The following is a 26489-nucleotide window of genomic DNA, read 5'->3' on the forward strand; positions in this document are numbered from 1 at the left end:
CATGACGTCACGTGCTGAACGTGTCCCGGTGTCTGAAAATTACACCAGGACACGTTCAGCATATTTCTGTGGGGCCCAGCTTCTTGGCAGGGGGGACGGCGTCCACCCTGTGAAAAGAGTGGGGGGGTGCCGTGTATCTGCGTGTACCCCCCCCCCCCCCCCCCGCTCGAGCCCTGGTCATCCCACTTTATCCATTGGCACTCTTTCACTGTGAATGAACGTGCACATCTGCCTAAACAGAATGAACTTCAGCCCGGGGTTAGTAGGCCATTGATTTTTCTTTTTTCTTTATTGTCTTTTTCTTTTTTTTGTCATCTGTGTGTTTTTAAATTATGTCTTCAGGTTACAGTAAACCAAAGCCAGTACGATTTTTCGTTGCACCAATGATAGATAATCCTGTTTTCCTGTGATGTATACTATTGCTAAAAAGGGTTTCTATACCAATCTGCTATGAATCCCCGTACTGTTCTGTTGCAATTTTATGCAATGGGTAATTTATTTTTAGATTTAAAGTTTATATCATCGGTGAATGGCCGCCACATTTCGGTTTGTGGCGTGTTTTTTTTATGTGGCATATGTTTGGAAAAAGAAATTAAGAATCAAACTAGTTTAACAAGAAGGCTTGACCTATTGGCTTTGCCAATTTTTGATAAATTATGGGAAATGTTTTGTGCAACTTCAAGGCTGCAACTTTCCTCATGTAGGTTTAATTTAATGAGAAAGTGAACAGACCAAATTTCTTTTCTGCCACGTGGACACTGTGGCTAGCCTTCAAATATTCGTAGAGGAGGCGTGCTCCGCCTTTAGGGCTGGTGTAATGATGCGATGGACAACAGACCCTTTGGCATCTGTGTAACGTCCGAGGCCAAAGTTTGTTTATGGGTTTTTCAGACCTTGGTTGACAGAAACCATCAATACATTTGTTTTTATTAGAGTCATCCGGGCATTGAACGGATCAGCACATTTACTAAAGTAAATATTCGCATTTGACGACGCGCATGTCGCATCGGGAAAACCAGCTTGGTGGTACCACGTGAGGCAAAGGCTTCCTTCTTTGAGTTGAGTAAAGTTTTCCGAAATTAGTACTTCCGAGATGAGATCTAAATATATGAAAGTCTTATTTAAGGTCCCCGAACGCTTCAAACGAGAGACTGCGCTGCGTAACGCTGTAATGTGCCCGTCCGTGGCTCAATTTTCCGTCCACACTGCGCATGCCTGGTTGGAGCGCCCACAAAAAAAAAGTCTGGTACATCTCGAGTTGCTGTTTACATTTTACAAATGCAGCTTTGTTATCCCGGAAGTAACCGCAGCGGAAAATTCCCCTAACTTGGCCATTTCACCATCGCGCTGCGCATGTGTTCAGTAATATCGCAGCCGCTTCTTACTCGGGACGCGGTGCTGATTTCTCGGCACGGGCGGGCACCCTGCGCGCTGCAGGCCTTGAACCCCGTGCCGCGTTTCACCCCTTAAACAAATAGACACGCGTTGCAATGCTCCTTCTGGGACGCCCCGATGATTGTACATGAACTTTTTATAGAGTTCCGCATTTAAGTGCTTGAGTAGAACTGAGACTGAGACGGAGAGCGCTATCGTTAAGGTGTGGAAATGGAAAGAGTTTAACTGAGATTAGGAGGACGAACGGCGGCTGGATAGCAGCACACCTATCGGAGAGGGAGGGAGGGAGAGAGAGAAAGAAAGAGAGGGACATAGAGAGAGGGGGGTGAGAGAGACCGAGGGACAGAGAGACAGATAGAGAGGGAGAGACAGAGGGAGGGACAGGGAGGGAGAGAGGGACAGACAGAGAGAGAGAGAGCGCGAGAGGAGGACATGGACGGAGAGCGAGAGGGACGAGAGCGAGAGGGACGGAGAGAGGGACGGCGTGAGAGACTGGGAGAGGGAGGGACGGTGAGAGAGAGACAGAGAGAGGGACGGTCACAGAGAGCGCGACGGTAACAGATAGATGATGGAGAGAGAGAGAAGAATGGATGGGCAAGAGGTGTTGTATTGTGTAAGAGCATTGCTGCAACGCGTGCACAGTCTACAGACTCTTACTGCCTGAGGCAGGTTAACTAATGGACCCAGATCTTTGAACCCACTCCCTTCTCTCTTACTTAGACAGCTGTCATGTGAGGCCCCGTGTGTAGCCCCAGATCGAACACTGGGTTTAAAAGAACCTTTTTTTAGCTAGATGGTGTTATTTATTTTTCTCTACTATGCCTTCCATGATTATTTTTTATTTGAGTAAGAGTGGGGATTACTTATACCACTTAAATTCTGTCGCGCTTTAATGAATATTAGCATTCCCGAGCTCACATGGAGTGTGTAGTATTTTTCACGTTTACAAATTTCATATGACGTTAGGAGTGCGATTTTTAACGCTATTGATGTTTTTTTTGTATTTTTTATAATTGTATGTCAATCTCGTTATCTATTGTGTGTTATGATATCGTAATATTTTACACTGGCTTTGGACGAGAGTTTTGAATGTATGCATTTGGTTTGCTGTGCTTTTTTGGATTTCTTGCTAAAATTCGAATAAAATTACATTTGATTTGACTTTTACTGTCTGTCAATGCGAGCCAGGCAAATGGCTACAACGAGATGTTATGCTAACATGGAATGGTTTTAAGATCTAAGCTGTTGTGGTGCTGTCGAGTTAGGTTTTGCACTGATGGCCACCTTCAAATCCAGGAGCAATGATTTTTTTGCTCTCCTTGTGTTTTCTGTGTGAATGTTCATAATGTGCTTACTTTTGAGTACATCTGTATGTTTCAGTGACTAGAACTTAAGCTACTTGAAATATCTGAAATCCGAGGGTTCCCTAGCAAGGACCAATTAAAAAAATAAAATAAAAGGAACACATCCGATTAAATGAATTGTAAAGTAAACCTTACCATACGTGGTGTCTCTATTGATCAGATTTGCTTTTTGAAATATTGTCAGACTTTCAGCTAAGAGAAAAATCCTGGTGCTAGTAAAGCATATGGAAAAGATGGCCTTTCAAACACATTGCTACCTCCCACCACAAAATCACCTCCGGGCAGGACTCTTAGGGTCACCATCGTGTTTCCTCGCCAATCTTAAATGGAAGCAGGATCTGAAGAATAATATGAGATCAAATTAACTTCCTCTCATAACTCGGGTTTTGAAGAACGTTAGTGGTAGTCAGGAAAGATGTTTTCACAAAATGTCTTGCTTGTGCTCTTACTGTACATTGCTCTTCTTTTCCTCAATTAGTTTTTAGGTCTCTCCTCAGACAGCGACTTGGCTGTTGCTTGCAGGACATCTTGTTAGCTTTAGGAAGCTTGGAGTCTGCTCAATGCTCAACATTGGTTGGCTTCATTGCCACTCTAATTTATTTGATTGTCTTTGCTCAGTATTTGCAGGTTTCACTCCCTATTCATGTACTTGTCACTCTCCTGTATTGCGTAAACTGAATATTTTGCTCGGCTCTACCAGGTCTGTTTTTACACTCATGGTGGACACAAGTGAACTTGGTTGAATTGAATTGATTTAGGTACTTGTATAGCGCGACTGCCACCCTTCGGGTATCCTGGCGCTTGGATTATCGGGTAGATACCAGACCGCAGAATCAATTGTCAATTAGACCGTCTAAGGACCGCCTTTGGGAAACAGCCACCTTTTCAGGCTCTTCCTGAAACAGGTCAGGGAGTTTGCCTGTCTGAGATCCAGAGGTAGCTCATTCCATGCACGCGAGGCAGTCACACTAAAAGCGCTGCCCCCCCCCCCTCCGGGATCTCTTAAATCTAGTGGTTATCAGGTTTGCATTTGAGGAGCGGAGGTGCCTCCCAGGGCTGTACCAGGTAAACATCTCCTGCAAAAGGACAGAGCCCTGACCATGTGCTGCTTTGTATACAATGCAGAGAGACTTAAAACAAACTTTCTCTCTTTGATAGGGAGCCAATAAAGGTCTCTCAGAGCCGCAGTCGTGGAAGACCTGCGGTGTCTGTCAATCACCAGCATTGCTACCATAGACTGGACTCTCTGCAACCCCTGCATAACATATTGTGGTGCCCCCCATATACAGGGAGTTGCAGTAGTCCAGCCTACTCAGGATTACACTCCTCATTACGAGAGATCGAGTATCCTTTGGGAGTAACGGGAGGACCTTCCGTAACATACGCAGCAAGTTGAAACAGACTCTAGCTATTTTATTAGCTTGGGAGACCATTTGTAGATTTTCATCCACCATCATCCCCAGATTATGCACCACTTTAGCCGGAATCAGGGGCTTATCCACGGGGGTAAGCTTGAGCTCTACCGATATATGGCGAGACACTCTAGTGGCAGGACAGTACACCACCTCAGTCTTCCCCCCCCTCCTCCCCCCCCCCCATTAAACTGTAGGGAATTTTTCCTGAGCCAACCAGCCGTCTGACACATGCACTCCTGAAAGGTGTCCATAGATACCGCTTGTTTCCCCTCTAGAGAGAACACCAGTTGGGTATCATCTGCATAGTTGACCAGGTCTATCCCATAAGATTTAATGATGGGGAATAGAGGGCACAGATAGATGTTGAAAAGAATTGGGCTGATTGCCGGGCCCTGTGGTACCCCATGTTGTACTGGGGACATGCCTGAGGTAAACGGCGTCAAAGACACAGCCTGTTGTCTTCCAGACAGATACGATGTTAACCACTGTAAGGCCCATCCATTTACCCCTATGCCTTTCAGTCTCCCCACTAGCACAGTATGGCGCACCGTATCGAATGCGGCTGACATGTCCAATAACACGAGGACAGAGGAATTCCCATTGTCTACACGCATTCGTAGATTGTTCATTACGGTTGCTAGTGCAGTCTCGGTACCATGTCCTGGGCGAAATCCATATTGATCCCTATCCAGCAGAAAATGATCTCCCAGATAGCACGATCGATTTTTGCTAACAACCTTCTCTAGAATTTTAATAGGGTATGGCAGTAAAGAGAAGGGTCTAAAAATTGCTGGATTAGTAGGGTCCAGGGATGTTTTTTTTTTTTTTAGCAGAGGAGTCACTACTGCTTGCTTCCATGCCTCCGGTACCTGTCCTTCCTCCAATGACTGGCAGCAGATCTTCCATAGCCAGTGGAAGGTATCTTTTTTTTTTTTAAGTTCAAAAGAAGCCAGTGGAAGGTATCTTGACCAACCCTTTTCCAGATTTTATTAGGAAGAGGGTCTAACTGAGCCGGAGGATATGCTTTGAGCCAACTCCGTGGGGGCATGGAAGAAATTCAGCGAGGCATCCGTTTGAGTCTGTATCTGACGTCCAGGCACAATCATCTGGGTCAGCATGATGTAGTTGCCCAACAATTTTGATATTTTTTCCTCAAAGAAAATGGCAATCTCATCGCAGAGTTTCTGCGATTCAATCACCTCATTACTCGTACAGACAGGATTAGATAAATCCCTAAAAACGTTGAAAAGCGCTTTTGTACTGTTTGGAGCTTGCAGTATGGATTTAGTGTAAAAATCTGCTTTTGCCTTGACAATAGAGTCCTTATACTGGGCCTGGGCCAGTTTCAGGGCTTTCTTATCTAAGTCTAAATAGCCCCTCCGCCATTTTCTCTCTGCTTTTTTACAGGCTGTCCGTAGCTGTTTTAAGTCATCATTATACCAGGGAGCAGAGTTTTTTTCCAGTTTTTAATACGTCTTACCGGGACTATTAAATCCAAAGTACTTACTATATAATTGCAGTAGGACTGATAGTTTTCCCCCTACAGGGGCAGAGGGAGTAAACAGATTCTGATCCCGAAAGATCGGCAGGGCTCTGTTATTTTCCAGCTTGGCCCATTCTCTACCTTTTCGATAGGCCAATGGCTGGTTATTACGATCTTCTACATTAGGTGTTATAATGCGAAAATGGATAGAGAGTGGTTGGTCCAGCTTTGGGGCAGAACAGCGATCACCTCAGTCTCTGCCTGATTCGCAAATAGGAGATCTAAGACATGTCCTCCTAAATGTGTCTGTTCTGAAACCATTTGATGTAGATTAACATTCTCACAGGTATACCGTAGGTCTCTCAGATGGTTGGCTAGGCTACCGTTGTCCCATAGATTAAAATCCCCTAATATTATCAATCTCGAATGGGTTAGGCTCAGGTCAGTAATGGAATTAAATAGATCTTTGTACTGTGTATTTGTGCCCGATGGTCTATAGCAGACCACTCCTGTGAGTAGCCTGCCTTTAGTCTCTTGCAATGAGAAACCCAGCCCTTCGATCCCAGTGACCTCATCCACTTGTAAAGGTGAAAAATTCAATTGTTTCTTAAAAATCACCCCAACCCCCCACCCCCACTCCTCTCCCAACAGCCCTGGGTTTATGAAAGATTTTATATCCATCTGAGCAGGCAAATCCCATTTTTACCAGTGACTCAATGTTCCATGTTTCAGTTAAGAAGTTGACGTCCAAATCCATGTTTTCTAGCATGTCGGACACCTCCTGATAGTGGTTCACCAGTGATCTGCAGTTGATCATCCCACAGTTTAGAGTACCTTTACAGTGGCCCATGGCAGTGGGTGGTGGTCACTTTCCTCCTTCATCCTTCTTACCTATGGCAGGTAGCTGTTCCCTGGAGTAAATTATCCTGTTCTGTTTTTGACTACTACGGGCAGCATGGCTGGAGCTGTGTGCGACCGTGGCGCGGACAGGCGCAGACGGGCTTGCCTCCGGCGCGCACACTGCGCACTTGCATTGCCTGTTCTAAATAGGCTGGCAAGTGCCCAACTACTAGAGCGCAACCCCGGAAATGCAACCAGTCCCTACACCCATGATGGTGCTGAAGGAAAACGCTGATTTCCTATTCTATTCTCGCTAAACCGGCGAGATGTGTGCAGCAATTTTTTTACAGTGCGGCTAACCAGCTTAAAAAGCTAAACCATTAAAGTGAATATAGTCCAATTAAAAGAAGGTTTGTACATTAAAAAGCGGGCGCTCCTGTTATCACAAATTTCCCAAAAACCAGAGGCAATAAGTCTGCAAATGTTTCCCTAAATTATAAACAAATAATTCATTAGCTTTCCTGATATCTTATGTCAAGTTGTTAATCCAGATGCGCCAGCAATGAATGTAAAAATAGGGTATTATAGCCCTGCAGACCTTCACCCTGTACGTAAATGAACGGTTGTCCATGCTTTTGCGTTAACAGAGCAGTAGTAATCCAAACTAACTTTCAGTTATGATTTACATACTGAAGATCACTCGAAATGGAATATGTATTCCAACATTGATTTTAAAATAAGTTGGAATGTCTATTTCTCGTGTTCACAATATTGGTAATATCACAGATAACAAAAAGCAGCTAAGCTTTTATAGAACAGTGAAAAATCATAGTGTAACAATTTATAGCCCTTGTGCTATTTTTTTGTGAGTTTTATATAGCACAAACTATACCCGAAGGTATCGGAGCGATTTACATGAGCACCAGTTGCGTTACAGACTGACACATTCATGTTTGTTAGGCACAAGGAGATTAAGTGATTTGCTCAGAATTACAGGATGTCCAGTTCCAGTATCTACCGAGACCCAACCTGGTGCCCCAGCTCCGAGGTCGACCGATCTAGCCGTTAGACCACACCCTCTCCTACCTCTTAAGTGCTATGCTAGTTCTAGCAGATGAATTAATAAGCCTGACTTTTGGAGGTAGTGTGCATACCTGGACAACGGGGGGTGGGGGGGAGGGGGTTGTTGTTGGACTTGGCCCTTTTTGCAGGGTCATCCCTGAACTTTTTGCCTACCTCCTGTATTTTGTCTGACCTGTTTTTGTTGGTTTTATGACTCTGGGCACTTTACCACTGTTGATAAGTGCTAAAGTGCATATGTTCTTCCTATTGTGCAGTTGGCTCCATTTCTCATTGTGAGGCACTGGCTTCCTTCTTTTTGGAGAAGGTTCGAGCTATTTACCAGGCTTTCCCTGCCAGTGGGCTCGACCAGGGTACACAAGATGGTACTCAAGGAGACACTACATTGCACTCCTTTCCTCCGATACTTCCGGAGGGATTTAACAAACTTGCCGTGCAGATCAAGTCAGGTTCACCCTCGGACCCAGTAAGATCAGCTCTTTTTAGAGACCAGTCTTTTCTGGGGCAATCCGCAGTGTGTTCCTTGATTAACCTGTCGTTGACCTCGGGAGTGGTGCCGGTTAAATGGAAGCAGGCGGTGGTTTCTCCAATTTTGAAGAAACCCTCGCTGGATCCCGTGAAACCCGAAAGCTACCGGCCGATTTCATTACTCCCTTGGGCGGCGAAGGTGGCAGAGGCTCATGTTAACTTGGCCCCGTCAGATCATCTCGCCCGGGCCGATGCCCTCGACCCCACGCAGAATGGCTTCCGTGCTGGGCACAGCACGGAAACGGCTCTTCTTGCGATGGTGGAACATCTGCGGACGGTGCTGGATGCTGGTCAGACGGCGGCGCTGGTATTATTAGACCTCAGCGCCGCCTTTGACACGGTGTCTCACAGTATTCTGTTGCACCGGTTGGAGGAGATTGGTGTTGGGGGACAGGCCCTGCAGTGGTTCTGCTCCTTTCTCGACGATCGTTCCTTTTGCGTGGCCATCCCTCCCTTTCAGTCCAAATTCCATCCTCTGGCCATGGGGGTTCCGCAGGGATCCTCGCTGAGTCCCACGTTATTTAATCTATACGTGAGACCGCTGGCTGGTGTCGTAAGGCAGTGGGGCCTTACTATGGTCTCATATGCCGATGATACTCAGCTGGCGGTTACTCTCAGCGGGGATGCGGAGGTTGATGCCCCCAGGTTTCAGAATGGACTGAGGGTGGTGGCCAGCTGGATGACGGCGCACTGTCTCCAGCTTAACGCATCTAAGACCGAGGTTATGATCGTCGGAAAGAGAGAGGAGCTCTGGGGGGACAGCTGGTGGCCCTCGGAACTGGGACCATCTCCTACCCCGGTCTCAGAATTAAAAAACCTGGGAGTCTGGCTGGATAGTAGCCTTAACTTTGTGGCCCACACCAAAAAAAACACGGCCTGCTGTTTTGGCGTGCTCCGGGGCCTAAGACCAGTCCTTAAATTTTTCGATGCCCCGACCAAGCAGCTGGTGATTCAGGCAACGGTAATTTCCCGGCTTGATTACGCCAGCTCTCTCCTGGTTGGGACTAATCAGGCAGAAATTACCCGTTTGCAGCGGGTGCAAAACGCTGCTGCTAGAGCTATTGTAGGTCTGCCAAGATGGTGCTCTGTCTCCAATGTTCTTCGTTCCCTGCACTGGTTGCCGGTGAAGATGAGGATCCACTTCAAGGTGTTGTGTCTGGCTTTTAAAATTCTGAAAGGTACTGCCCCTCAGATCCTGTCCGATCTCTTGTCTTTGTATGTCCCGGCACGCTCTCTTCGGTCTTTGGGCCAGGCCTTTGCCGTGGTCCCCCGGTTTAAGTTGTGTCGTGCCGGCGGTCGATCCTTCCGTGTGAAGGCTGCGGCTATTTGGAATTCTCTTCCGGCTGAGATCCGTATGTTGGAGGATCTCCTTCACTTTCGGAAAGCCATTAAAACTTTTTTATTCTAATTCCCCTGTAGGTGTTTTTTCCCTGCTTTCTGTTGGTAGTGGTATGTTCTTCCTTGTCGGGCGCCAGGACGCTCCTTCGCTGGAGCAGCTGTGCGCCTAATAAAAAACATTAACATAACATATTGTAAAATTGATGTATGGATTAGTGATTAGATTGGCTGGTTTGGTTTATACCGGTCAGACCCTAGTACAGTGCCCCAAGAGTGCCCAGGGCTGGTAATCCAAATACTGCTGGTGGGCTTGCAGCACTGGTTGTGCCACCCACAGAAACCGCCTGTAAAAGTGTGTCTAAGGCTTGCCATTGCAGAGCCTCTGTGCAGTCTGGTACAGCCATGTTGATTGGGCACATGCACCCACTTGCCAGTCCCTAAACCTTCCCTTCATGTCAGACACCCCTATGGTAGGCCCAAGGGCAGGCTGCATTGTAAGTATAAGGTAGGACAAGCCCTGATGTGTGTGGCATGTCCTAATAGTGAATTACACCCATTTTCGTTTTTCACTATTGCAAGGCTACCTGTTCCCCATAGGCCAGAGTGGGCAGTTTGATTATTACATCTTATAATCCTAACTGACTCAGGGAACATGGTGAAAATCTGAGTTTAGTATGCCTGAACTCAGAATGATAAAATACATCTTTTAGTGAAGTTGGTTTTAACATTCTTTGTTGGAAAATACTACTTTTAGAAAGTAGGTATTTTTTTGCCTAACCATCCAAGCCTGCTTCTGCTAGGTTGTGTATTCCTTGGCTGGAGTTTGAGTGACAGGGGCTGGAGGGTTCCAGGAGACTGGGTGAGTCAGCCCAGTGCATGTAGATGGGTGGGAGGAGTTGCACCTGGGACCTGAATAGGGCTGTGTTTTCCCTCCACAATGCTGGCTCCACCTCCTGTGGTGCGTCTAATGTCTCTGCCCTGCACTGTAAAAGTAAAGGAGTCATGTCAACAAAGTCCTCCAGGTTTGACCAGAACTGGTTTGGACCAGGCAAAGGCCTCTCTGGCTTCAGAGAACAAAGAGAAATTGTGTATAAAAGAGGGGACCCAAACCCCTGTGTCAAATCATAGTTTGTGTTGCAATGTAGGTGTGCAACATGATATTCAGTAAATTCTCCCACCCACATAATGAGAAATCTAATTTGTACTTGGGATATGGAATCTGTATGGAGAAATAGTTTTCACTTTCCAATTAATCATGATGCCAGAGTATCCCTCACGAGTCAAAACAATTTCCTTGATAAGAGTTTGTAGCTGGATCTCATGTCTGGCTCTGTCATGATCAACACCTAGGCAATGATTTTCAGGTTTACTCTTGGTGAAGTTGGCTTTCCAACAGCATGATGACTGTGTTTGTGTCCGCAGATAGCGGAGTAGCTTCGTTGCCGGGCCAGGGGGCTGGTGCTTCAGGGCCTTCTGCCACCACCACCTTGCCACTGTTCTTCTCCAACAGTGATGTGATGTAAGCGTTCATATCATAGCTCGACTCCGAACGATGGTGCACACGGAGGTGATAGGGATAACCTCCTATGAAATTGTTTCGCTGGTACTTAATCCTTCACTCACTTCAGGTTTGTTCCTGTGAAAGTCGCTTACACTCTTTAGTATTGATTGGATGTGATTCTGATGCAGGGCAGTTGTGTTATGGCTGAGGATAAGATATCATTTAGTGTGTTGGCCACACACCCCGATAGAGAACCAACTCTTTTAGGCAGCCTTCTAGAGGCATCGTAAGGCTCAAACAATTGGGGCTCCAAAGGTCTCGTATCGTTTTTTAAAATATTTGTAATGTGTCTTTTCAGCATTGTTTGAAAGGACCATTAGATTCAGAGCCTGTTGTGAGGCTGCTTTAATCTTTGGACGTCAGCAAAAGGCTACTGCTTTAATCCGCTTATGAATTAAAAGTTGGTAATGGTTGGGGTTTATGGCTATCCATTTTGTAGAGCGTCTTGGCCTGAGGCGAAGGCCTTGGCTGGGACTCCTGTTGCAAAGATAACAACCTTATTTTCATTGAGTCAACCTATAGCTTTCCTGCCCATGAAATAGGACTCTAGTGCTGAGAATATAGGCACTAGGCCAGGAGTAGGGCAATCACGATGGCTCGAGGAAACCTGACCAGCTTAATACCTTCTCCAATTAGACCCATTTATACTTCTCTGTAGCCTTAATCCGCTAGAGCGTAGCTGCATAGGTGACCATGGACAGGACACCATTGTATGGATGCATGGGCACGTACTACCCACGAATACAATAATGGGTCTAGAAATTTCAAACGGTACCGGACAAGGGCTACTAGAGTGCCATAAGCTCCACCAGGTGTATAACTAGCTCAGTAGCAAGAACTCTTTCCCTCGGCCATTTGCATCATACTGCTTCATTAAGTCTTTATCATCTTTAACTATTACATGAAATGGGTATCAATATGTAGTTATATTTAAATTTTCAGAGTTGTGTACATTTAGAATTCTAGCGATCCTCCTTCTGGTCCTACTTAATTTTTTACATTTCTCCTGCGTTCTTTGTGTGCAGTCCTTTGTTTGTGATGGAGAGGAAACTAGATGGTTTTTCATCTCTGATCATATCCTCAGTTGAGTCATGAGCTTTCTTGAAGCTGTGCCTCTTTGAGGATATGAGATCGCTGTCCAGGGCTTAGTTTATGCATGCTTTTGTATGAGATTAAGCAAATTACCATTTGCATTGTGCCATAACATTTGTGACGTCCTCTTTTAAAAAAAAAAAAAAAAACAACAAAAAAAAACTCAGTCCTTCTTATAGTTATCATTGATCTGGCATTGTCGTCCTGCTGGTTTCCAATATGTAAGTGCTGAACTGAGACTGCAAGATGCATTTCTGGAACATTAAGTTTGGTATCTCTTACCAGCACCATGCCAATAAATAACTTTTTATATTGGGGTCTCCAATGTGTAGTATCATTTCTCCCCGGCGTCAATATTTTCACAAGAGTCATTTGTGTTTGTGGCATAGTCAAAAGGTTGGGTGCAGGAGTTAGGGTACTAAGCTGAGTTCTTGTTGGCCTTTCTCCTGCACCCTAAATTCACTTGTGCTGACTCTAATCCTGTGCCTGTTAATATCCAGCTTACCTTTAAACTCGTCTTAAATTACTTCGAACCATTAGAAGTACTAGGAAAGTGTATTCTACCAGTATATTGAGGGCTTAAATTTTGCAAAAAATGTTTTCAGACAATAAGCCAATTTAACTGACTCTTCCTCTCTTCTCTTTCTACCTTCTTCAGTCTTGCATTGAGGAGAACAGGTTCTGTTTTATTCAGAAAATGAACACCTGTAGGAAATCCATTGCTGGTAATAATTTTTATCGTCGTTCATCACAACTGAGCCTAATTACTAAGAAAGACGCCATCCTTCTTGCCATAATTAAAGGAATATTTTGATATCCCATTAAAGTCTGCATCACATATCGCTATCAATTAAGGCAACCCTGTTGGATCAATTGATGGCAAAGGGATCGTCTGCTCAGAATATGAATGTTTATTTACAGATCTTACTGTGTCTGGCCATCTCCTTTTTTTTTTTTGGCAAAACATTGCCCTCAGTTGTGGACTTCCTCACAAATCCAGTGTATCCCTTCATCTCTTAATCTTTATGATGACACTGGATAGGCCCATACACTCCATGGGTATCGACTCTTAGGCATACAACAATCGCACCAAGCCTGTTTTTAGGCTGAGCCGAGAGTTACGTCATCTGCTTCTCGATTCCAAGAAAGTATTGCTTTTATGGAGATTCACTCCTTGAAAGTTACTTGAAGATAAGAGATGGGATGCTGGTGAATGATAGCTCTGACCTTTGGCTGAAATCTTACTGGACAAGTGACCTGGACAAGTTGCGAGTTGAATTAAACGCTTTTTACAACCTGAGAGTACAATTTAATGCCAGACTCGCCATAGTTAAGATTTCTGCATTAGTAGCTTCCTGCACTTTTTAAAGACACTGAGGAAAAAGGTTTGCTTCCTCAATTAGGGGTAAGGTCGCTGGACAGTAGCTGACATCATTGGATCACATTATGACTGTGCTAATTCTGCCTCCTTTGGACTGCCTCTTAATTTGCTGAACGGTCTTTAAACTCTGCAAAATAAGCCGGAATGCCATGGTAATGACAGGAGCAGATTGACTCTTATGTTCGTCTCCGTCCTATTTTGTTCACCTTTCAATCACTCTAAGTAGCCTATCTACTTTAAAGTATTTTCCACCTGTTGGGCATTGTAGGGACCTATAACCCTTCATTTATTCGAAATTGCACTACTGCTTATTTACCCCAAAGGATGTTGTGCACTTTCCCTCTACTTCTTCCGTTCCGAAATTCATAAACACCTGTTTTTGTGGAGAAGGACGGAGTATTAGTTCTGCATGCGCAATGGCAAGAGGAGAGTAGTGCCATCAATGGACTAACCTAGTATCCTACCCACTCATCCTTCCATGCACTCATTCATTTGTCAGTCTTTCATCTGCCCTTGCCCATTCATTAATCCAGCCACCTGTCCTTATATTCACTCTACCACCCTTGGACTCATTCTTGAACTTTAATGATCACCAATACACACAGTTACACACACGGAATAGTTGTTCAATGAAGAAGCACTTAAAAAAAGCCAGAACTGTTGGTTTTGTTACTACTTGTTTTTGTGATTGCTTACATTTTATGTTTCCTAAATCATTGGCAGAGTTAAGATGTGTTTTAGGATTGAAGCATTATTAAATAAAGAACTCTTGTTACAAGGTCTCCAGTGTCAGACACGTGACATGACAACAGCGGAACCTGGAAGGTATTTTCTGTGTACACGAAAGAGCATGCAGTTGAGGTCCCTTGTATAAGGAGTATGTTTAGCAGAACACTATGCAGCTATCGGTGCATTACCTCTAGTAGAAAGCCGCAATTTACCTTTTGCTGATTATTTGTTTCTTATTTGCTTATCATTTCTGATTATATTATTGTCATTTCGAATTCAGTCACTTTATTGTAATAAAAATGCTTACTTTCTATACAGCTTGCTGGAACTGCAGTGCTCGCAATTGGACTATGGCTTCGATTTGATAATCAAACGAAAACGATTTTTGAGCAGGACAAAAGTGATAGCTCTTTCTATACTGGTAAGTTTTAAATTTTTTTTATGAGCCACCAAGATAAAAACAAACCTCATTAAATTTAATTCTGCCTTTCTATAGCTAAAATGGAACGTTCATTTATGTTTTCTTATAATAGCAACAAGTTGCATAGAATTTGTTACCATGTTCAGGTAATCGGGCTAATTTCTGCACCTTTATTACTCTTGTTGTGTCTGACTTCATTGGAACCATTTAGGCTGAAAACCAGATTAGAAATGCAGTAAAAAAACAAAGTTGTGAAGTTTCCAAATGAAGTGCTTTCTTCCGGTGTTTACCTCTCCTCCTCACCCGAGTCTCCAGAGACTGAGTGACGTGGTGGAAATGGAGAGGGCAGTCTTCCATCTTGGCTGCAATCTCCAGCTCAGGTCACCATAGACCTAAGGGAGCAGTAAGAACCTGTATGGCACAGTGGCACCACCATCGCCCCATCAGCTGATGGTGTGTGTGGAGTGCGGCTGGCTGTGTGTGGAGTGCGGCTGGCTGTGTGTGGAGTGCGGCTGGCTGTGTGTGGAGTGCGGCTGGCTGTGTGTGGAGTGCGGCTGGCTGTGTGTGGAGTGCGGCTGGCTGTGTGTGGAGTGCGGCTGGCTGTGTGTGGAGTGCGGCTGGCTGTGTGTGGAGTGCGGCTGGCTGTGTGTGGAGTGCGGCTGGCTGTGTGTGTTTTTATGTGGCGTGCGGCTGGCGGTGACTTGCAGGCCATGCACAATGGTGTTTCTCAACAAGCTTTGATGGTGTGGTGCTGGCTCTGCCTCTGATGTTGGGAGCAGAGCTTTGGTCAGGGAGAGATGGAAGGAAGGCACTGAGGTTGGCTGGGGGTCAATGGCAGGAAGCCAGGTATAATTATGATATTCTGGAGATGAGGTGTGCGATATTGGAGGGTAGTTCAGCAGTGGCGTAACGAACCTTGAGGGGGCCCCCCTGCAGGGTACGTGAAGGGACCCCCTCCAGACTCAATCTAGAGCTCTCCAGCAGAAGTACGGTGCTGACGGGGCCCCCTGGAGGGTGAGGGCCCTTCCTTACTTCGGGGGCTGCAGGGGCCTGTTACGCCCCTGTAGTTCAGGTGGCTGGCAGGTCACCAGGTTTTTTCTTTTTTTTTTTTTAACAGCATAGTGAGGTATTTTGCTTGGCTCCCACTTGACTAACCCCTGCTCTGGTAATCCGAGCAGTAGACCCAACAGGATATTGGGTAAAACCATAAATATTAAACTTCTTTAGGAGAACTGTCAATGTTCCAAGTAACGTTAGCCATTCGAGCTTCGCTTCCAGGATACCCCTTTTGTTGACGTCGATAGAAAATTTTGATTTTCTCCACCTTCGATTGAACTCTTTGCTTTCTTATATTACTGCAAGCAGTAGTTTAGGTTATTGTGTGTGCTGGTGCAGTTCCTGTACCCCAGTATAGTTGGGCCATTGGAATTACGCAGCTGTGCTGCTCCAGCGTTTTTTCACATAAATATAGTTTGCCACATAATCAATCTGCTGCATAATCTGATCCAGAAGCAATTTTTTTGGTTAGTTTGCCGACGGTTCAAAAGTTACTAAATATGCAGTGACACCTATTGCTGTGGAAGTCCCTTTGCAAAGGTTGACTAGCAACATTTTTGTTGCTTATTGCTATATTTGGGTGTTAAACTAATGACGTTCGACCAATACCCAGACAATGTTAAAACGTTTGAAAATGTCGAAATAATGAAGTAATGCCATCACAAAATGTGCCGCATTATTCCGCATAAATACAGTTTCGTGATGCATACTTTACTCAACCCTGCCTCATAATTTGGCCCTCCCCTGTTATTCCCAGTGGCTCCATCATAAACTATTTTACTGAGCATTTCAAGTTCTTCACCACGTTTTTCTTTGATGCGTATCAACTCTGAAAATGCCATGAAGTTGTTATTGAACACTTATCCACGTTGCAAATCCTGCTACCAAGATCGAAAGCGGGTATAAGCTCTAACTCTACCTCTAATGCACGTTTGTGTTTTTCAGGGACTTGGCTTACATAAATGCATTTTTTATTTTAGATTCCCTATTTTTTAAGCACCGGTTTAAACATTTATTCGTTTCCTGAAAAGGAAATGAGGCTGAGCTAAAACATATTTTTAAAATGGGGAATACAAAAATTCAGGTGATCGAAACGATTCCAGGCAGGAGACTTTAAATTGATACAAGAATGTAATTACCCACTCAACTCCATCCTCCTCATCCCAGTCCCAACTTGTGAGGCGTATCCGCTACCAGCAGATTTCCATGCTGGGGATCATGGATCCCTTCAGCTTAAAGCTGCCTAGTATCTCTAGAATAGAAGTATAAATCCCACCACTCCCGCTAAGGCTCTGGTTTTTATTCTCTGTCCTTGGAGATCACAGAATTAGCTGTATTCTTGAATTTATGAATGCTGTGTTTCTCGTATGCATCTTACTGTAGTCAATGTGCACGACATGCTGTTTGCACTGTGGGTTGCGCACTCCTCATCTATGTGCTAGGCCTTGGAGCTCAGGCCTTGTTACCTGTTCGACACAGAACGGAGGTTGTCTCTGCTACCTGCACAGAGGGTGACGGCAAATCCGAATTCAGTGGATCGACTTCTAGGACATCCCTCCATGTCGGCCAGAGCATGGCTGAGATTTCAAGTCTTGGTGGCAGCCTCAAAAGCTGTGGTTCCGAGGGCAGGGTTTCTTCCTAAGAATTTGGTGAATTGTGCCCCTTGCTTTTGAAGTCACAGCACACACATCTACGACCATCTGATTCCAGTGACACCTGCAGTCCGAAGGTCCTTGATTTGGTCGCAGTCAGAGTAGAATCTGGCATGAGACATTCTGTTCTGCTATCCCTTGGCAGTGTATCTCACAACTGGTGTCAATATGAGGGGTCTGGGGGCAATGTTCAGGGATCAGGAAAGGCAAGGGTGCCTGAAGGGCTTGGGAAGCAAGTCAGTCCTCCAGTTGGAGGGAATTGTCGGCAATCTGGTAGGTGCTAATAATTTCTCCTCAGTTGGTGGTGCAGAATGCTGTGGTCCATACGAACAACCAGGTCTTATCTGAAGGGACCAGGTGCAGTAGTCTGAATGGCATTGCATCTCTGATGGGAGTCTCTTTTCTCGCTCTGTGTGCTGTGTATGTTCAGGCGTCTCTCGACATTCAGGCTAACTCTCTGAGCAAGAACATGCTATATTTGGTATTGTATCACATCTTAGATCTGGAGTTCAATCTGGTGTGCGTGTTATTGGAGTTCCATGGCTGGATCTGTTGGCGTCTCCTCAGAATGCGTTGCTTCCTCTTTTTTGTTCAGAGACTTCTGCCCCCCCAAGTGTGGGTGGTCCATGCCCTCTGTCCAGTGGCCCAAGGGGTTTCTCAATGCATTCCTGCCCTTTCCCCTTCTCCCGAGGGTGCTGCAAAAGGATCAAAAGGCGATGATGACCGTCCTTAGATTGGTCCTTGTTGGCCCCGGAGGCCTTGATTGCCACTGCTTTTGTCTCTTTCCAAGGGACTCTATCTTCCTCTTGGTCTTCACCCTACTCCACTCCAGTTTCTCTTGCTTCCAGTATCAAACCTGTGTCTGACTGCCTTCGACCTTGAAGTCGTACAAAAAGCACTGGGGTACTTTTCAGAACTGGTGTGCTTCTAAAGAGTTTGATCCACTGACTGTGGATAGTTTTCCTATTTTTTATCTGTTTGCACGATGGCTTCTTGAAGAGGCTGACTCCATCCACTCTGTGCTCAGTGGGCAGTAGTCCGGGCGTTTCATGTGCAAGAGGCTGGTGGTGTCTAAATCTGTTTCTTCTTGGTATTTGTGTTTGGTTCTTGAGGGTCTGCAATTGGCCAACATGGAACCATTGGATTCCTGTTTGTCCTGGTTTTCTGCTAAGACTGCTTTCCTGGTGGCCCTCACGTCTGATAGGCATTTAGGGGAACTGAGGATTCTCCTTTCCTCTTTTCCCTAATTGTGCCTTTATCCTGACATTATTGTGCTCAGGCTAGATCCCTAAAGTCTCCTCTACTTTGCATTTGAAGCAGGAGATTCTTGCCAGTTTTTCCCTCTGATGTGGAGGGGGTTCCATCTACCCTGGATGTGGGTCATGCTCTGTCATTCTATTTGTCTAGGACCAAGGTGTTTTGCAAATCCATGATTTTGTCTCGTTTGGTTCACGCAATTTGGGTAACTAGTTTTCTTTCCAGTCTATTGGCAGATGGGACAGACAGGCTATCATTCAGGCTAATGATTCTACAGATGTGCTCTCTCCTTCCAATGTTCCGGGGTGTTCTATTCAAGCAGTGGCTGCTTCCTGGGCTAAGGCAGGTGGCTCTTCTATTCAGAAGATCTGTCATGTTGCTACTTGGTCTTCCCAGCTGGCTTTTCCCAGTCATTATTGTCTTGATTTGGCTGGGGCTGAGAGTTATCTGGGCGTCTGTTTTACATATGGCAATGGAGTAATTGTTGCTTTTTCCAATAAAGGCATTTGTATATGATTTAGTGTTGGTATGCTTCTTGCTTGATGTATCCTCACAAGTTAGGACTGAGACGAGGAGAATGGCGATGAGGATAATGTCCTATTACTTACCGGTAATATTCATTACTCCGATTCGTATTCCTCCTCGTCCCAAACCACTTCCCTTCTTCCTGCCCTTGTGTACAGCTCCAAGTTTATTTTTCCTCGGACTTGGTATATTAGAGGAGGATGGATGGGAAGAGTGTCTTTATTCTTCTGTCATAGAGATCGCTTTAAGCTGATGGGATCTACGATCCTTCGCATAGATGCCTAATAAGTCGCAAAAACAAATGGTCGTACATCTGGCCCTAAGAGATTTTCTTTGTTTTTTAATGTTCATGTCCATTTATAGATTTTAGCGTTCAACCTCCGGTCCATGTGTACTAAATTCTGGAGAACAATACAAAAGGTAATTATCTGGACAAGAAATTCGTTGAAAGGTTTCTCCTGAAACGGACATAAAATGGAATCTTATTAAATGGGAGTGGTTTCCAAAGACTGGGTGCACGCACAGAAAAGGATTTGCCTCTCATGAATGCTTTTTGAAACAACGAAGTAAGTTTGTGTATTTCAGCAGTCTGGTTAGGTAGACATTTGCATGTCTTTGATTAGTGACGCTTTGGAAACTACTCGCCTTTTATTAGCATTGTTACTATTTGACACTAACTAGATACTAAATTAAAATAATTTATTGTTGCATTGATTAACCCATTCGGGAATTACACACCTGCCAGGTATTTCTGATGTAAACCGGCACACTTTATTCTTCAGCTGGGTCAGTAATATGTACTTTAGACATTTGGAAGACTAAGTACCGACGTTTTAAGAAACTACGAATCGACTGCTTTAGTTTTTCCACATTCCATTTAGCTGCACCACGTCATTAGTGAACTACGATAGCCGCGGGTCTCTAGACCGTCCCTGGTCCCATCCCATTTGGGAAGTATGATCGAGGATTACGAATATGCATGCACAAGATTGACAAGACCGGGCATAGGGCTCTTCAACCTGAAAAAGTACACCGATTTCTGACACTTGCAAACTTCGCCACAATCATATAAAGTGAAGACACCTAAAGCTAACAACACAGAGCGGTGAATCTAATTTACAACAGTGAACTCCATTACTTTGATGCTGGTTGGAATAGAATCCTATGTTTTAAGTTCATAGGCAACTCCTCACTATCATAATCTACAGATAAGACTCGGATTCCAAGCTCTGAAGAAGTCAGTTTGAGGCGAAATGGTTTGGCTACATCAAGGAATATTTGTTTTATATAAAAATAGAAGATTAAGAAGAAAGAGAACCAATTTTAAAAGAAAACCAAGATCATATCTGTCCATTTGTTCTTGAGATATGACTTAACTAAACAACTGTGTTTAACTGATTTATAGATTATTTATGAACAATAGTGGGTGCTGAATCGTCTAGTCTGTCTGCATTTCAGCGAAGTGAACTAAGCAGTTAATGTAGACACAGGGCAGCTTTGGAAGAATGCTGCATGGGAAATTCTTCTCAAATTCAATTGGCATCTATCTGCTCTAAGTGGGGAACTACACCTTAGTGTTCTGGCATAATTCAGTGCTCTGAGGTAGTGATGAGGAATAGTGCAGCGCTGAAATAATTGTGAAAAGCGTTTGCGCTTCTTCTATGTTTATCAAACTATTTCCCCTTGAGCCATGGAGATGACTGTTTATTAAAGAAGTTTGTTTTTGTCTACTCATTATGTCACATATGAGCCCTAGAGTTCTCCCCGAGTCACATGGTCGAATGCTGCAGTTAACCCAAGGGACAGTTAAATACATGAGAGAATTTTTAATGAGTAAACAGTATAACTTGCCTTATGTGATCTAGTTATACCGCTGTCTCTACCATTCTATTGAAGGTCCCTTGAGTATCCCCTTTGCCTCATGGTATTTAGGAAAGTAGATGTGGTGCAAATGTTTCGTGTCTAAAAGGGTGTCAAACTATCACTTCATATGGAACGTAACATTCACCCATGCGGTTACAATGCACTGCCGGTTTACGGACAAGAGGATACAGGGGGCTAACCCCATATATCATTTTACCCTTGATGAGTATGGTAACTCCCTAAACAGATGACTAGCCTCCCTGAATATGGAAGTAGTCTATGATACCGATCCTGCCATAGAAAACTCAGGAGGAACTTTCCACCGAAACGGGCAGGAGTCAACGATTGATTATATACTTTTAACGACCCCTCTCAGATTAAGGGTTTCCAGGGTAGGAAACTGTTTTACAACCTTTAGTGATCACTCCATTTTATCTGCAGAGATGAAAGTATCTATATGGGATACACATAACCACAAGCACTTTTGGAGTGCCACTCCAATAGTGGAAAGGAAAAATGGAGCTCAACTGAAATGGGCACATATTGATAGATTAAAGATGACCTCTGATGTTATAACAAACGCACAAGACAAGAAATATTTTTGTGCCTGGATCCAGAGGCTGATGCATGGGGAGTGGTACGGGCTTTCTGTGATAGTTTAGAGAAGGTAAAATTGGCCCTTACTCGAGAAAAAAAAAAGTTGAACAAAGAAAAGGACAGGGGTTGGTTTGATTCACCATGCTCTAAAGCAAGGAAAGTACTGAGCCTAGCTTTGGAAACCAGGCCCAGAGTTCCGGAAGAGATAAAAACATTACGCGCCTCATACAAACTGGCACGGAAAAATAGAGAAACGGCCATTAAGGAGGATTTATGGGCAGATCTTCACAAGGTGCCTAGCACTGGAAATAGCCAAGATTTTTGGAAATAGGTAAATGCACCATATTTTAAAAATCATAGCGACCCCACAACAGATACTAATGTGGATGAGGAAACCTGGGTCTCCCATTTTGAAAACATCTTTGCTTTAAAATCTAACTCTCCAATCCGCTCCACGACTGTAGAGCAAAAGTCTTATGCCCCCTTGCATTTTCACTCAATGAAGTTAAAGTCGGATTACAGTCCTGTAGTAAGGGAAAGGCCCCAGGTCCGGGCAGTGTCTCAATCAATTTTTTTTCCAGGAAAACCTAGGCCTATGGGCACAGCTCCTGACCAATGTAATGAATAGCATAGTTCTTGTAGGTCCCCCCACATCCTGGTCAACAGGCGTGATTGTACCAATTCATAAAAAAGGAATCTGGGACAATCTAAAAAATGATAGACTGATTTCCTTATTGGATACAACATCTAAATTGATTGGAGGTCTCCTCCTCTCTAGGTTAGAGGGGTGGGCAAAGGAAAAGAACATCTTGTTCCAGGTCCAGTATGGATTTCAGCAGGGTAGGGGTACCGTGGATCAGTGCTGAAATTTAGCACTCACCATAGAAAAATATATTAGAATGAAGGGAGAAAGATTTATGGCTTTCATGGACGTGATTGCCGCATTCGATTGTATGGTCCATGCTAAGCTTTGCAATATAATGGAGGTGATGGGGGTCGACCAGTCAATACCAGACTTTATTAGACAATCGTATATGAATGCTGAGGCAACAGTCCGCTATACCAAGGACCGAGACTGTACTCACCCCTTTAAAATTGCAAGAAGAGTGAGGCAGGGTTGTGTCCTTGCCCCACTCCTCTTCTCCCTACACACTAATGGAGTCGAGAAAGCACTCACTATGGGCTCCCAAGATGTCCCTCTATTTGACTCCAAACCGCTACCAATATTGGCTTACGCGGATGACGCAGTGTTAATTGCTAGAACAGGACTTGGTCTACAACGCTTGATAAATGCATGTGTCTCCTTCATGGATTCACTTCAACTGAAGGTAAATCAAACCAAGTCCTTTATAATAATAGCGGAGGTGAAAAACAGAGATAAAACACCCTATCTGCATGCGATGCCAAAAGATTAGTGGTGGTGGATTCTTTTCCCTATCTGGTGGTCCTCTTTGACAAAGACCTTTCATGGTCCAAATTGATGGAAGGAAGTTGGCAATGGATAGAAGTATCGTTGCTGTTAAATCGTTCTCTCGGAAATTGGGCGCTAAACCTATCCTACCCATGAAAAACTTCTAAAGGCAGCAGTGACATATGGGGCGGGTGTCTGGGGTACAGTGACATCAACATCACTTCAATCTACTGAAAACAGTTTTTTAAAATCCGTAGTGGGCCTTCCTCCTTCGACTTCAAACTGCATCCTCCATTCAGAATTGGCTATATCCTATATTTCAGACTCTATACAGCTAGCCCCGATTCTCTTCTGGCACTCAATCTGGCGGAAAGCTACAGTGACTCACCCAAACAATAATAAAGAGCTGTTTAAGCATTTATAAGTGGAAAACTTCTAGATGGCTAAGTTATGTGGAATCTGTTCTAAAGGAGATCGGCCTCCCTGACTTGTTTTATAGTCCACTGGCTTGCCAAAAGGTCTCCAAACAAAAGTTTACAAATATTTTTTGTTGAGGTCGGAGTACAAACGAAAGGAGTACCTGCTTAGATCGTCAAAATCCTGCATTATCAGAAGAGGGGTTTTCATATTTATTAAATGTCACTTGGCCACAGCATAGATTTTTACTGTTGAGATTCCGCTTGACCATGATCCCTTTGTATGTTTTTTTCTGGGTACCCAAACATCAATCACTCAGACCTAAGTGTATGCCCATGTGATAATCTTTCATCACAGACAGAGTTGCACTTAGTTCATTTCTGCAGGCTCTATAAAAAAAGGAACCAATACCTCACTCCAATCTTAAAACAAAGGAATTTTAACCAGAGCCGAGTGCCACTATATTTTTCAAAATTACCCGATCCGTTGATTTGTTATTCGGTAGCGACATTCCTATGGGCCTGCATAAGAAAGAGGAAGGGTGGGTTGCCAAGTCTTGTGAGCTTACCTCATGATTAACCATATTGTACAGTATTTTTCTAACCTATGAAATAATTTTGTATTAGGTTTGTTTTTTATTCGAGAATGTATGGTGAACTAGAGGGGGATTTTTCCTTTTATGAAATTGTTTTCTTTTATCTGTGTTTTTATCATCATTTTAACTTAAGCGAATAAACATTTGAATTGAACTTGCTGCTGTTTGAGAATGGGCATCTTTGAGCAAGTTTGTGGTGTGATGGGTTAGTTAGAATTGTAACTATGTCAGTAGTAAAGGTCAATATCAAGTGTAGTTGTATTATGGCACCGAAAGCTGAGCCACCCCCACGACCTCTGATCCTCAAAATATTAAATTACAGAGATCGGGACGTGTTCCTACAAAAAGCAAGGGAAAAAACGCAAATTCAATTTGAGAACCACAGGGTATCGCTGTATCCTGACTACACAATCCTAGTACAATGCCAAAGGTCCTCCTATCAAGCAGTGAAGAAAAAACTACGGTCGGCCCAACTCAAATATGCACTACAGTTCCCGGCCCGATTGAAGATCATTCACAATCGGAAAACTTATTTTTTTGACAGCCCACATGATGCAGTGGAATGGCTTGAAGTGATGGGCTTAGACGCGACCCAGAATGAAATTCCGGGATCCACGAGCCAAGGTCTTACAGAGCTGACGAACCGTGGTCATAGTCGTTTCACCAAAAGCACGCAAGACTCCATCGCAAAGGCTCACCTCAAGACCAGCAGATGACTGATAGAGAAGAGGCACTGGTACTGGCTTTGGCCAACTCCCTCCGGGATAGCACTCCCAAGATAGTCGGATTCGGAGGACAGCACCGTCCAGTCAGACTCTGACCACAACATCAACATGTTCCCCTCAGTGATGCATCAGACTGTAGATCTTGTGGATAACTGATCCATCTAGTTCTAGTATATGTACACACTCCAAACCTACGCTGAGATCTGATTGGACGGGTGCCGCGGCACTCTTTAGATGTTGATACCTACCATGCATAAAGAGACCTTGAGCAGGCAAAGATAACAGATATACTTTTGCAACTGTATCCTTTTCTATTCCTAATTCCACAAAGGTTGAAACATACATGACTCGGTTGAACACATATGGGAGGCTTTCAAGGTAACCATCAGGGGCTTTTGCAGCTCCAAGAGCAGCGGGGTTTTGCGTGACATCCTTCGTACTATTAGCACACTGGAGAAGGAGCTGGGAGCTCTGGAACACCGTATGGTGGATGAGACTGGCCCCGAACTATATGCTACCTTCAGGGAGACGTTGTCAAGATATGAAGAAGAAGCTGCTAGGGAGGCTAAGTTCCGTGGAAAACACTGTCGAGCCCGAAAATATTGCGAGGGAGATCGGCCTGGGAGGGTGCTCGCCGCGCTCACACAAACTCCACGGGAACGCAATGTCATATTTGAACTCACGGCACCACAATCAGGAACTCTGATGAGATTCTCACTACATTCACAGCACACTACCACTCGCTCTACACTTCCAACGCAGGGTCCGAAACATCTTATGCTGAGTACCTAAAAGATGTAGCGCTGTGCTGGCTCAGCGATGGGGATAGGGCATTCCTGGCGGCACCTTTCGAGCTAGACGAGATCCGCGATGCCATCATGTCTCTCCAGAATGGTAAGGCCCCTGGCCTTGATGGCATTCCTGCCGAGTTTTATAAAGCTTACATTGATATCATGGCTCCTGTCCTACGCGAGGTCTACTCTGAATCCCTTAGCGATGGCGTTCTTCCTTGCTCCATGCGTGAAGTGGTCATCACCTCTCTCCTGAAACCTGACAAAGATCCCAGCTCCTGCACCTCTTACCGCCCACTCTCCCTCCTAAACTGCGATGTAAAAATACTTGCTAAGGTTCTGGCTACCCGACTATCACTGCTGATGACTAGAATTGTGCTGCCCGATCAATCTGGATTCGTGGCTGGCCGGTCTACTTCACACAACCTCCGCACCCTGTTCTCTCTGCTACGCACCGTTCATCCCGACATACCTGCCGCAGCCGTCTTTCTTGATGCAACCAAAGCCTTCGACTCAGTCGAATGGCCTTACTTATTCTCTGTATTGGCAAGCATGGGCTTTCCGCCCATGTTTATATCCTGGGTTCGCCTGCTTTATAGTCGACCCACGGCGAGAGTATTGGTCAATAATCGCCTATCGACATTACCAGAGGCACGCGCCAGGGCTGTCCACTTTCTCCCTTATTGTTTGCCATAGCTGTTGAACCTCTTGCCTGCCGCCTGCGTCAGCTACATCGAGACGGGGCGGTACAATGCTTACAGCGACAAATAGATGTGTCCCTCTATGCAGACGATATTACACTATATGTTAAGCACCCTGAGACACCTCAATCCCTTACTCAGGGAGTTCATTATGTTCAGCGGGATGTCAGGTGTGCATATTAATTGGTCCAAGACCCAAATCTTCCCTTTAACAGATGCAGTGGATGACTTTTCCCTTGACTATCCATTGGAGTGGTGCCGGACGGACCTCC

The 26489-nt window shown here is 44.6% G+C and overlaps 1 protein-coding gene across 2 annotated transcripts in view; it reads left to right on the forward strand.

Moving 5' to 3' along the window:
* CD9 (CD9 molecule) overlaps nt 1–26489 on the forward strand; it is a 202411-nt gene that overhangs the window by 67106 nt on the left and 108816 nt on the right. For both annotated transcript variants that reach the window (XM_078673990.1, XM_078673991.1), the window contains exon 2: nt 14525–14627. In XM_078673990.1, the coding sequence (XP_078530116.1) occupies nt 14525–14627 (103 nt within the window). The remainder of the gene's footprint in view (nt 1–14524; nt 14628–26489) is intronic.

This window comes from Lissotriton helveticus, chromosome 1_1, assembly GCF_964261635.1.
Source record: "Lissotriton helveticus chromosome 1_1, aLisHel1.1, whole genome shotgun sequence".
Classification (NCBI taxonomy): Eukaryota; Metazoa; Chordata; class Amphibia; order Caudata; family Salamandridae; genus Lissotriton; species Lissotriton helveticus.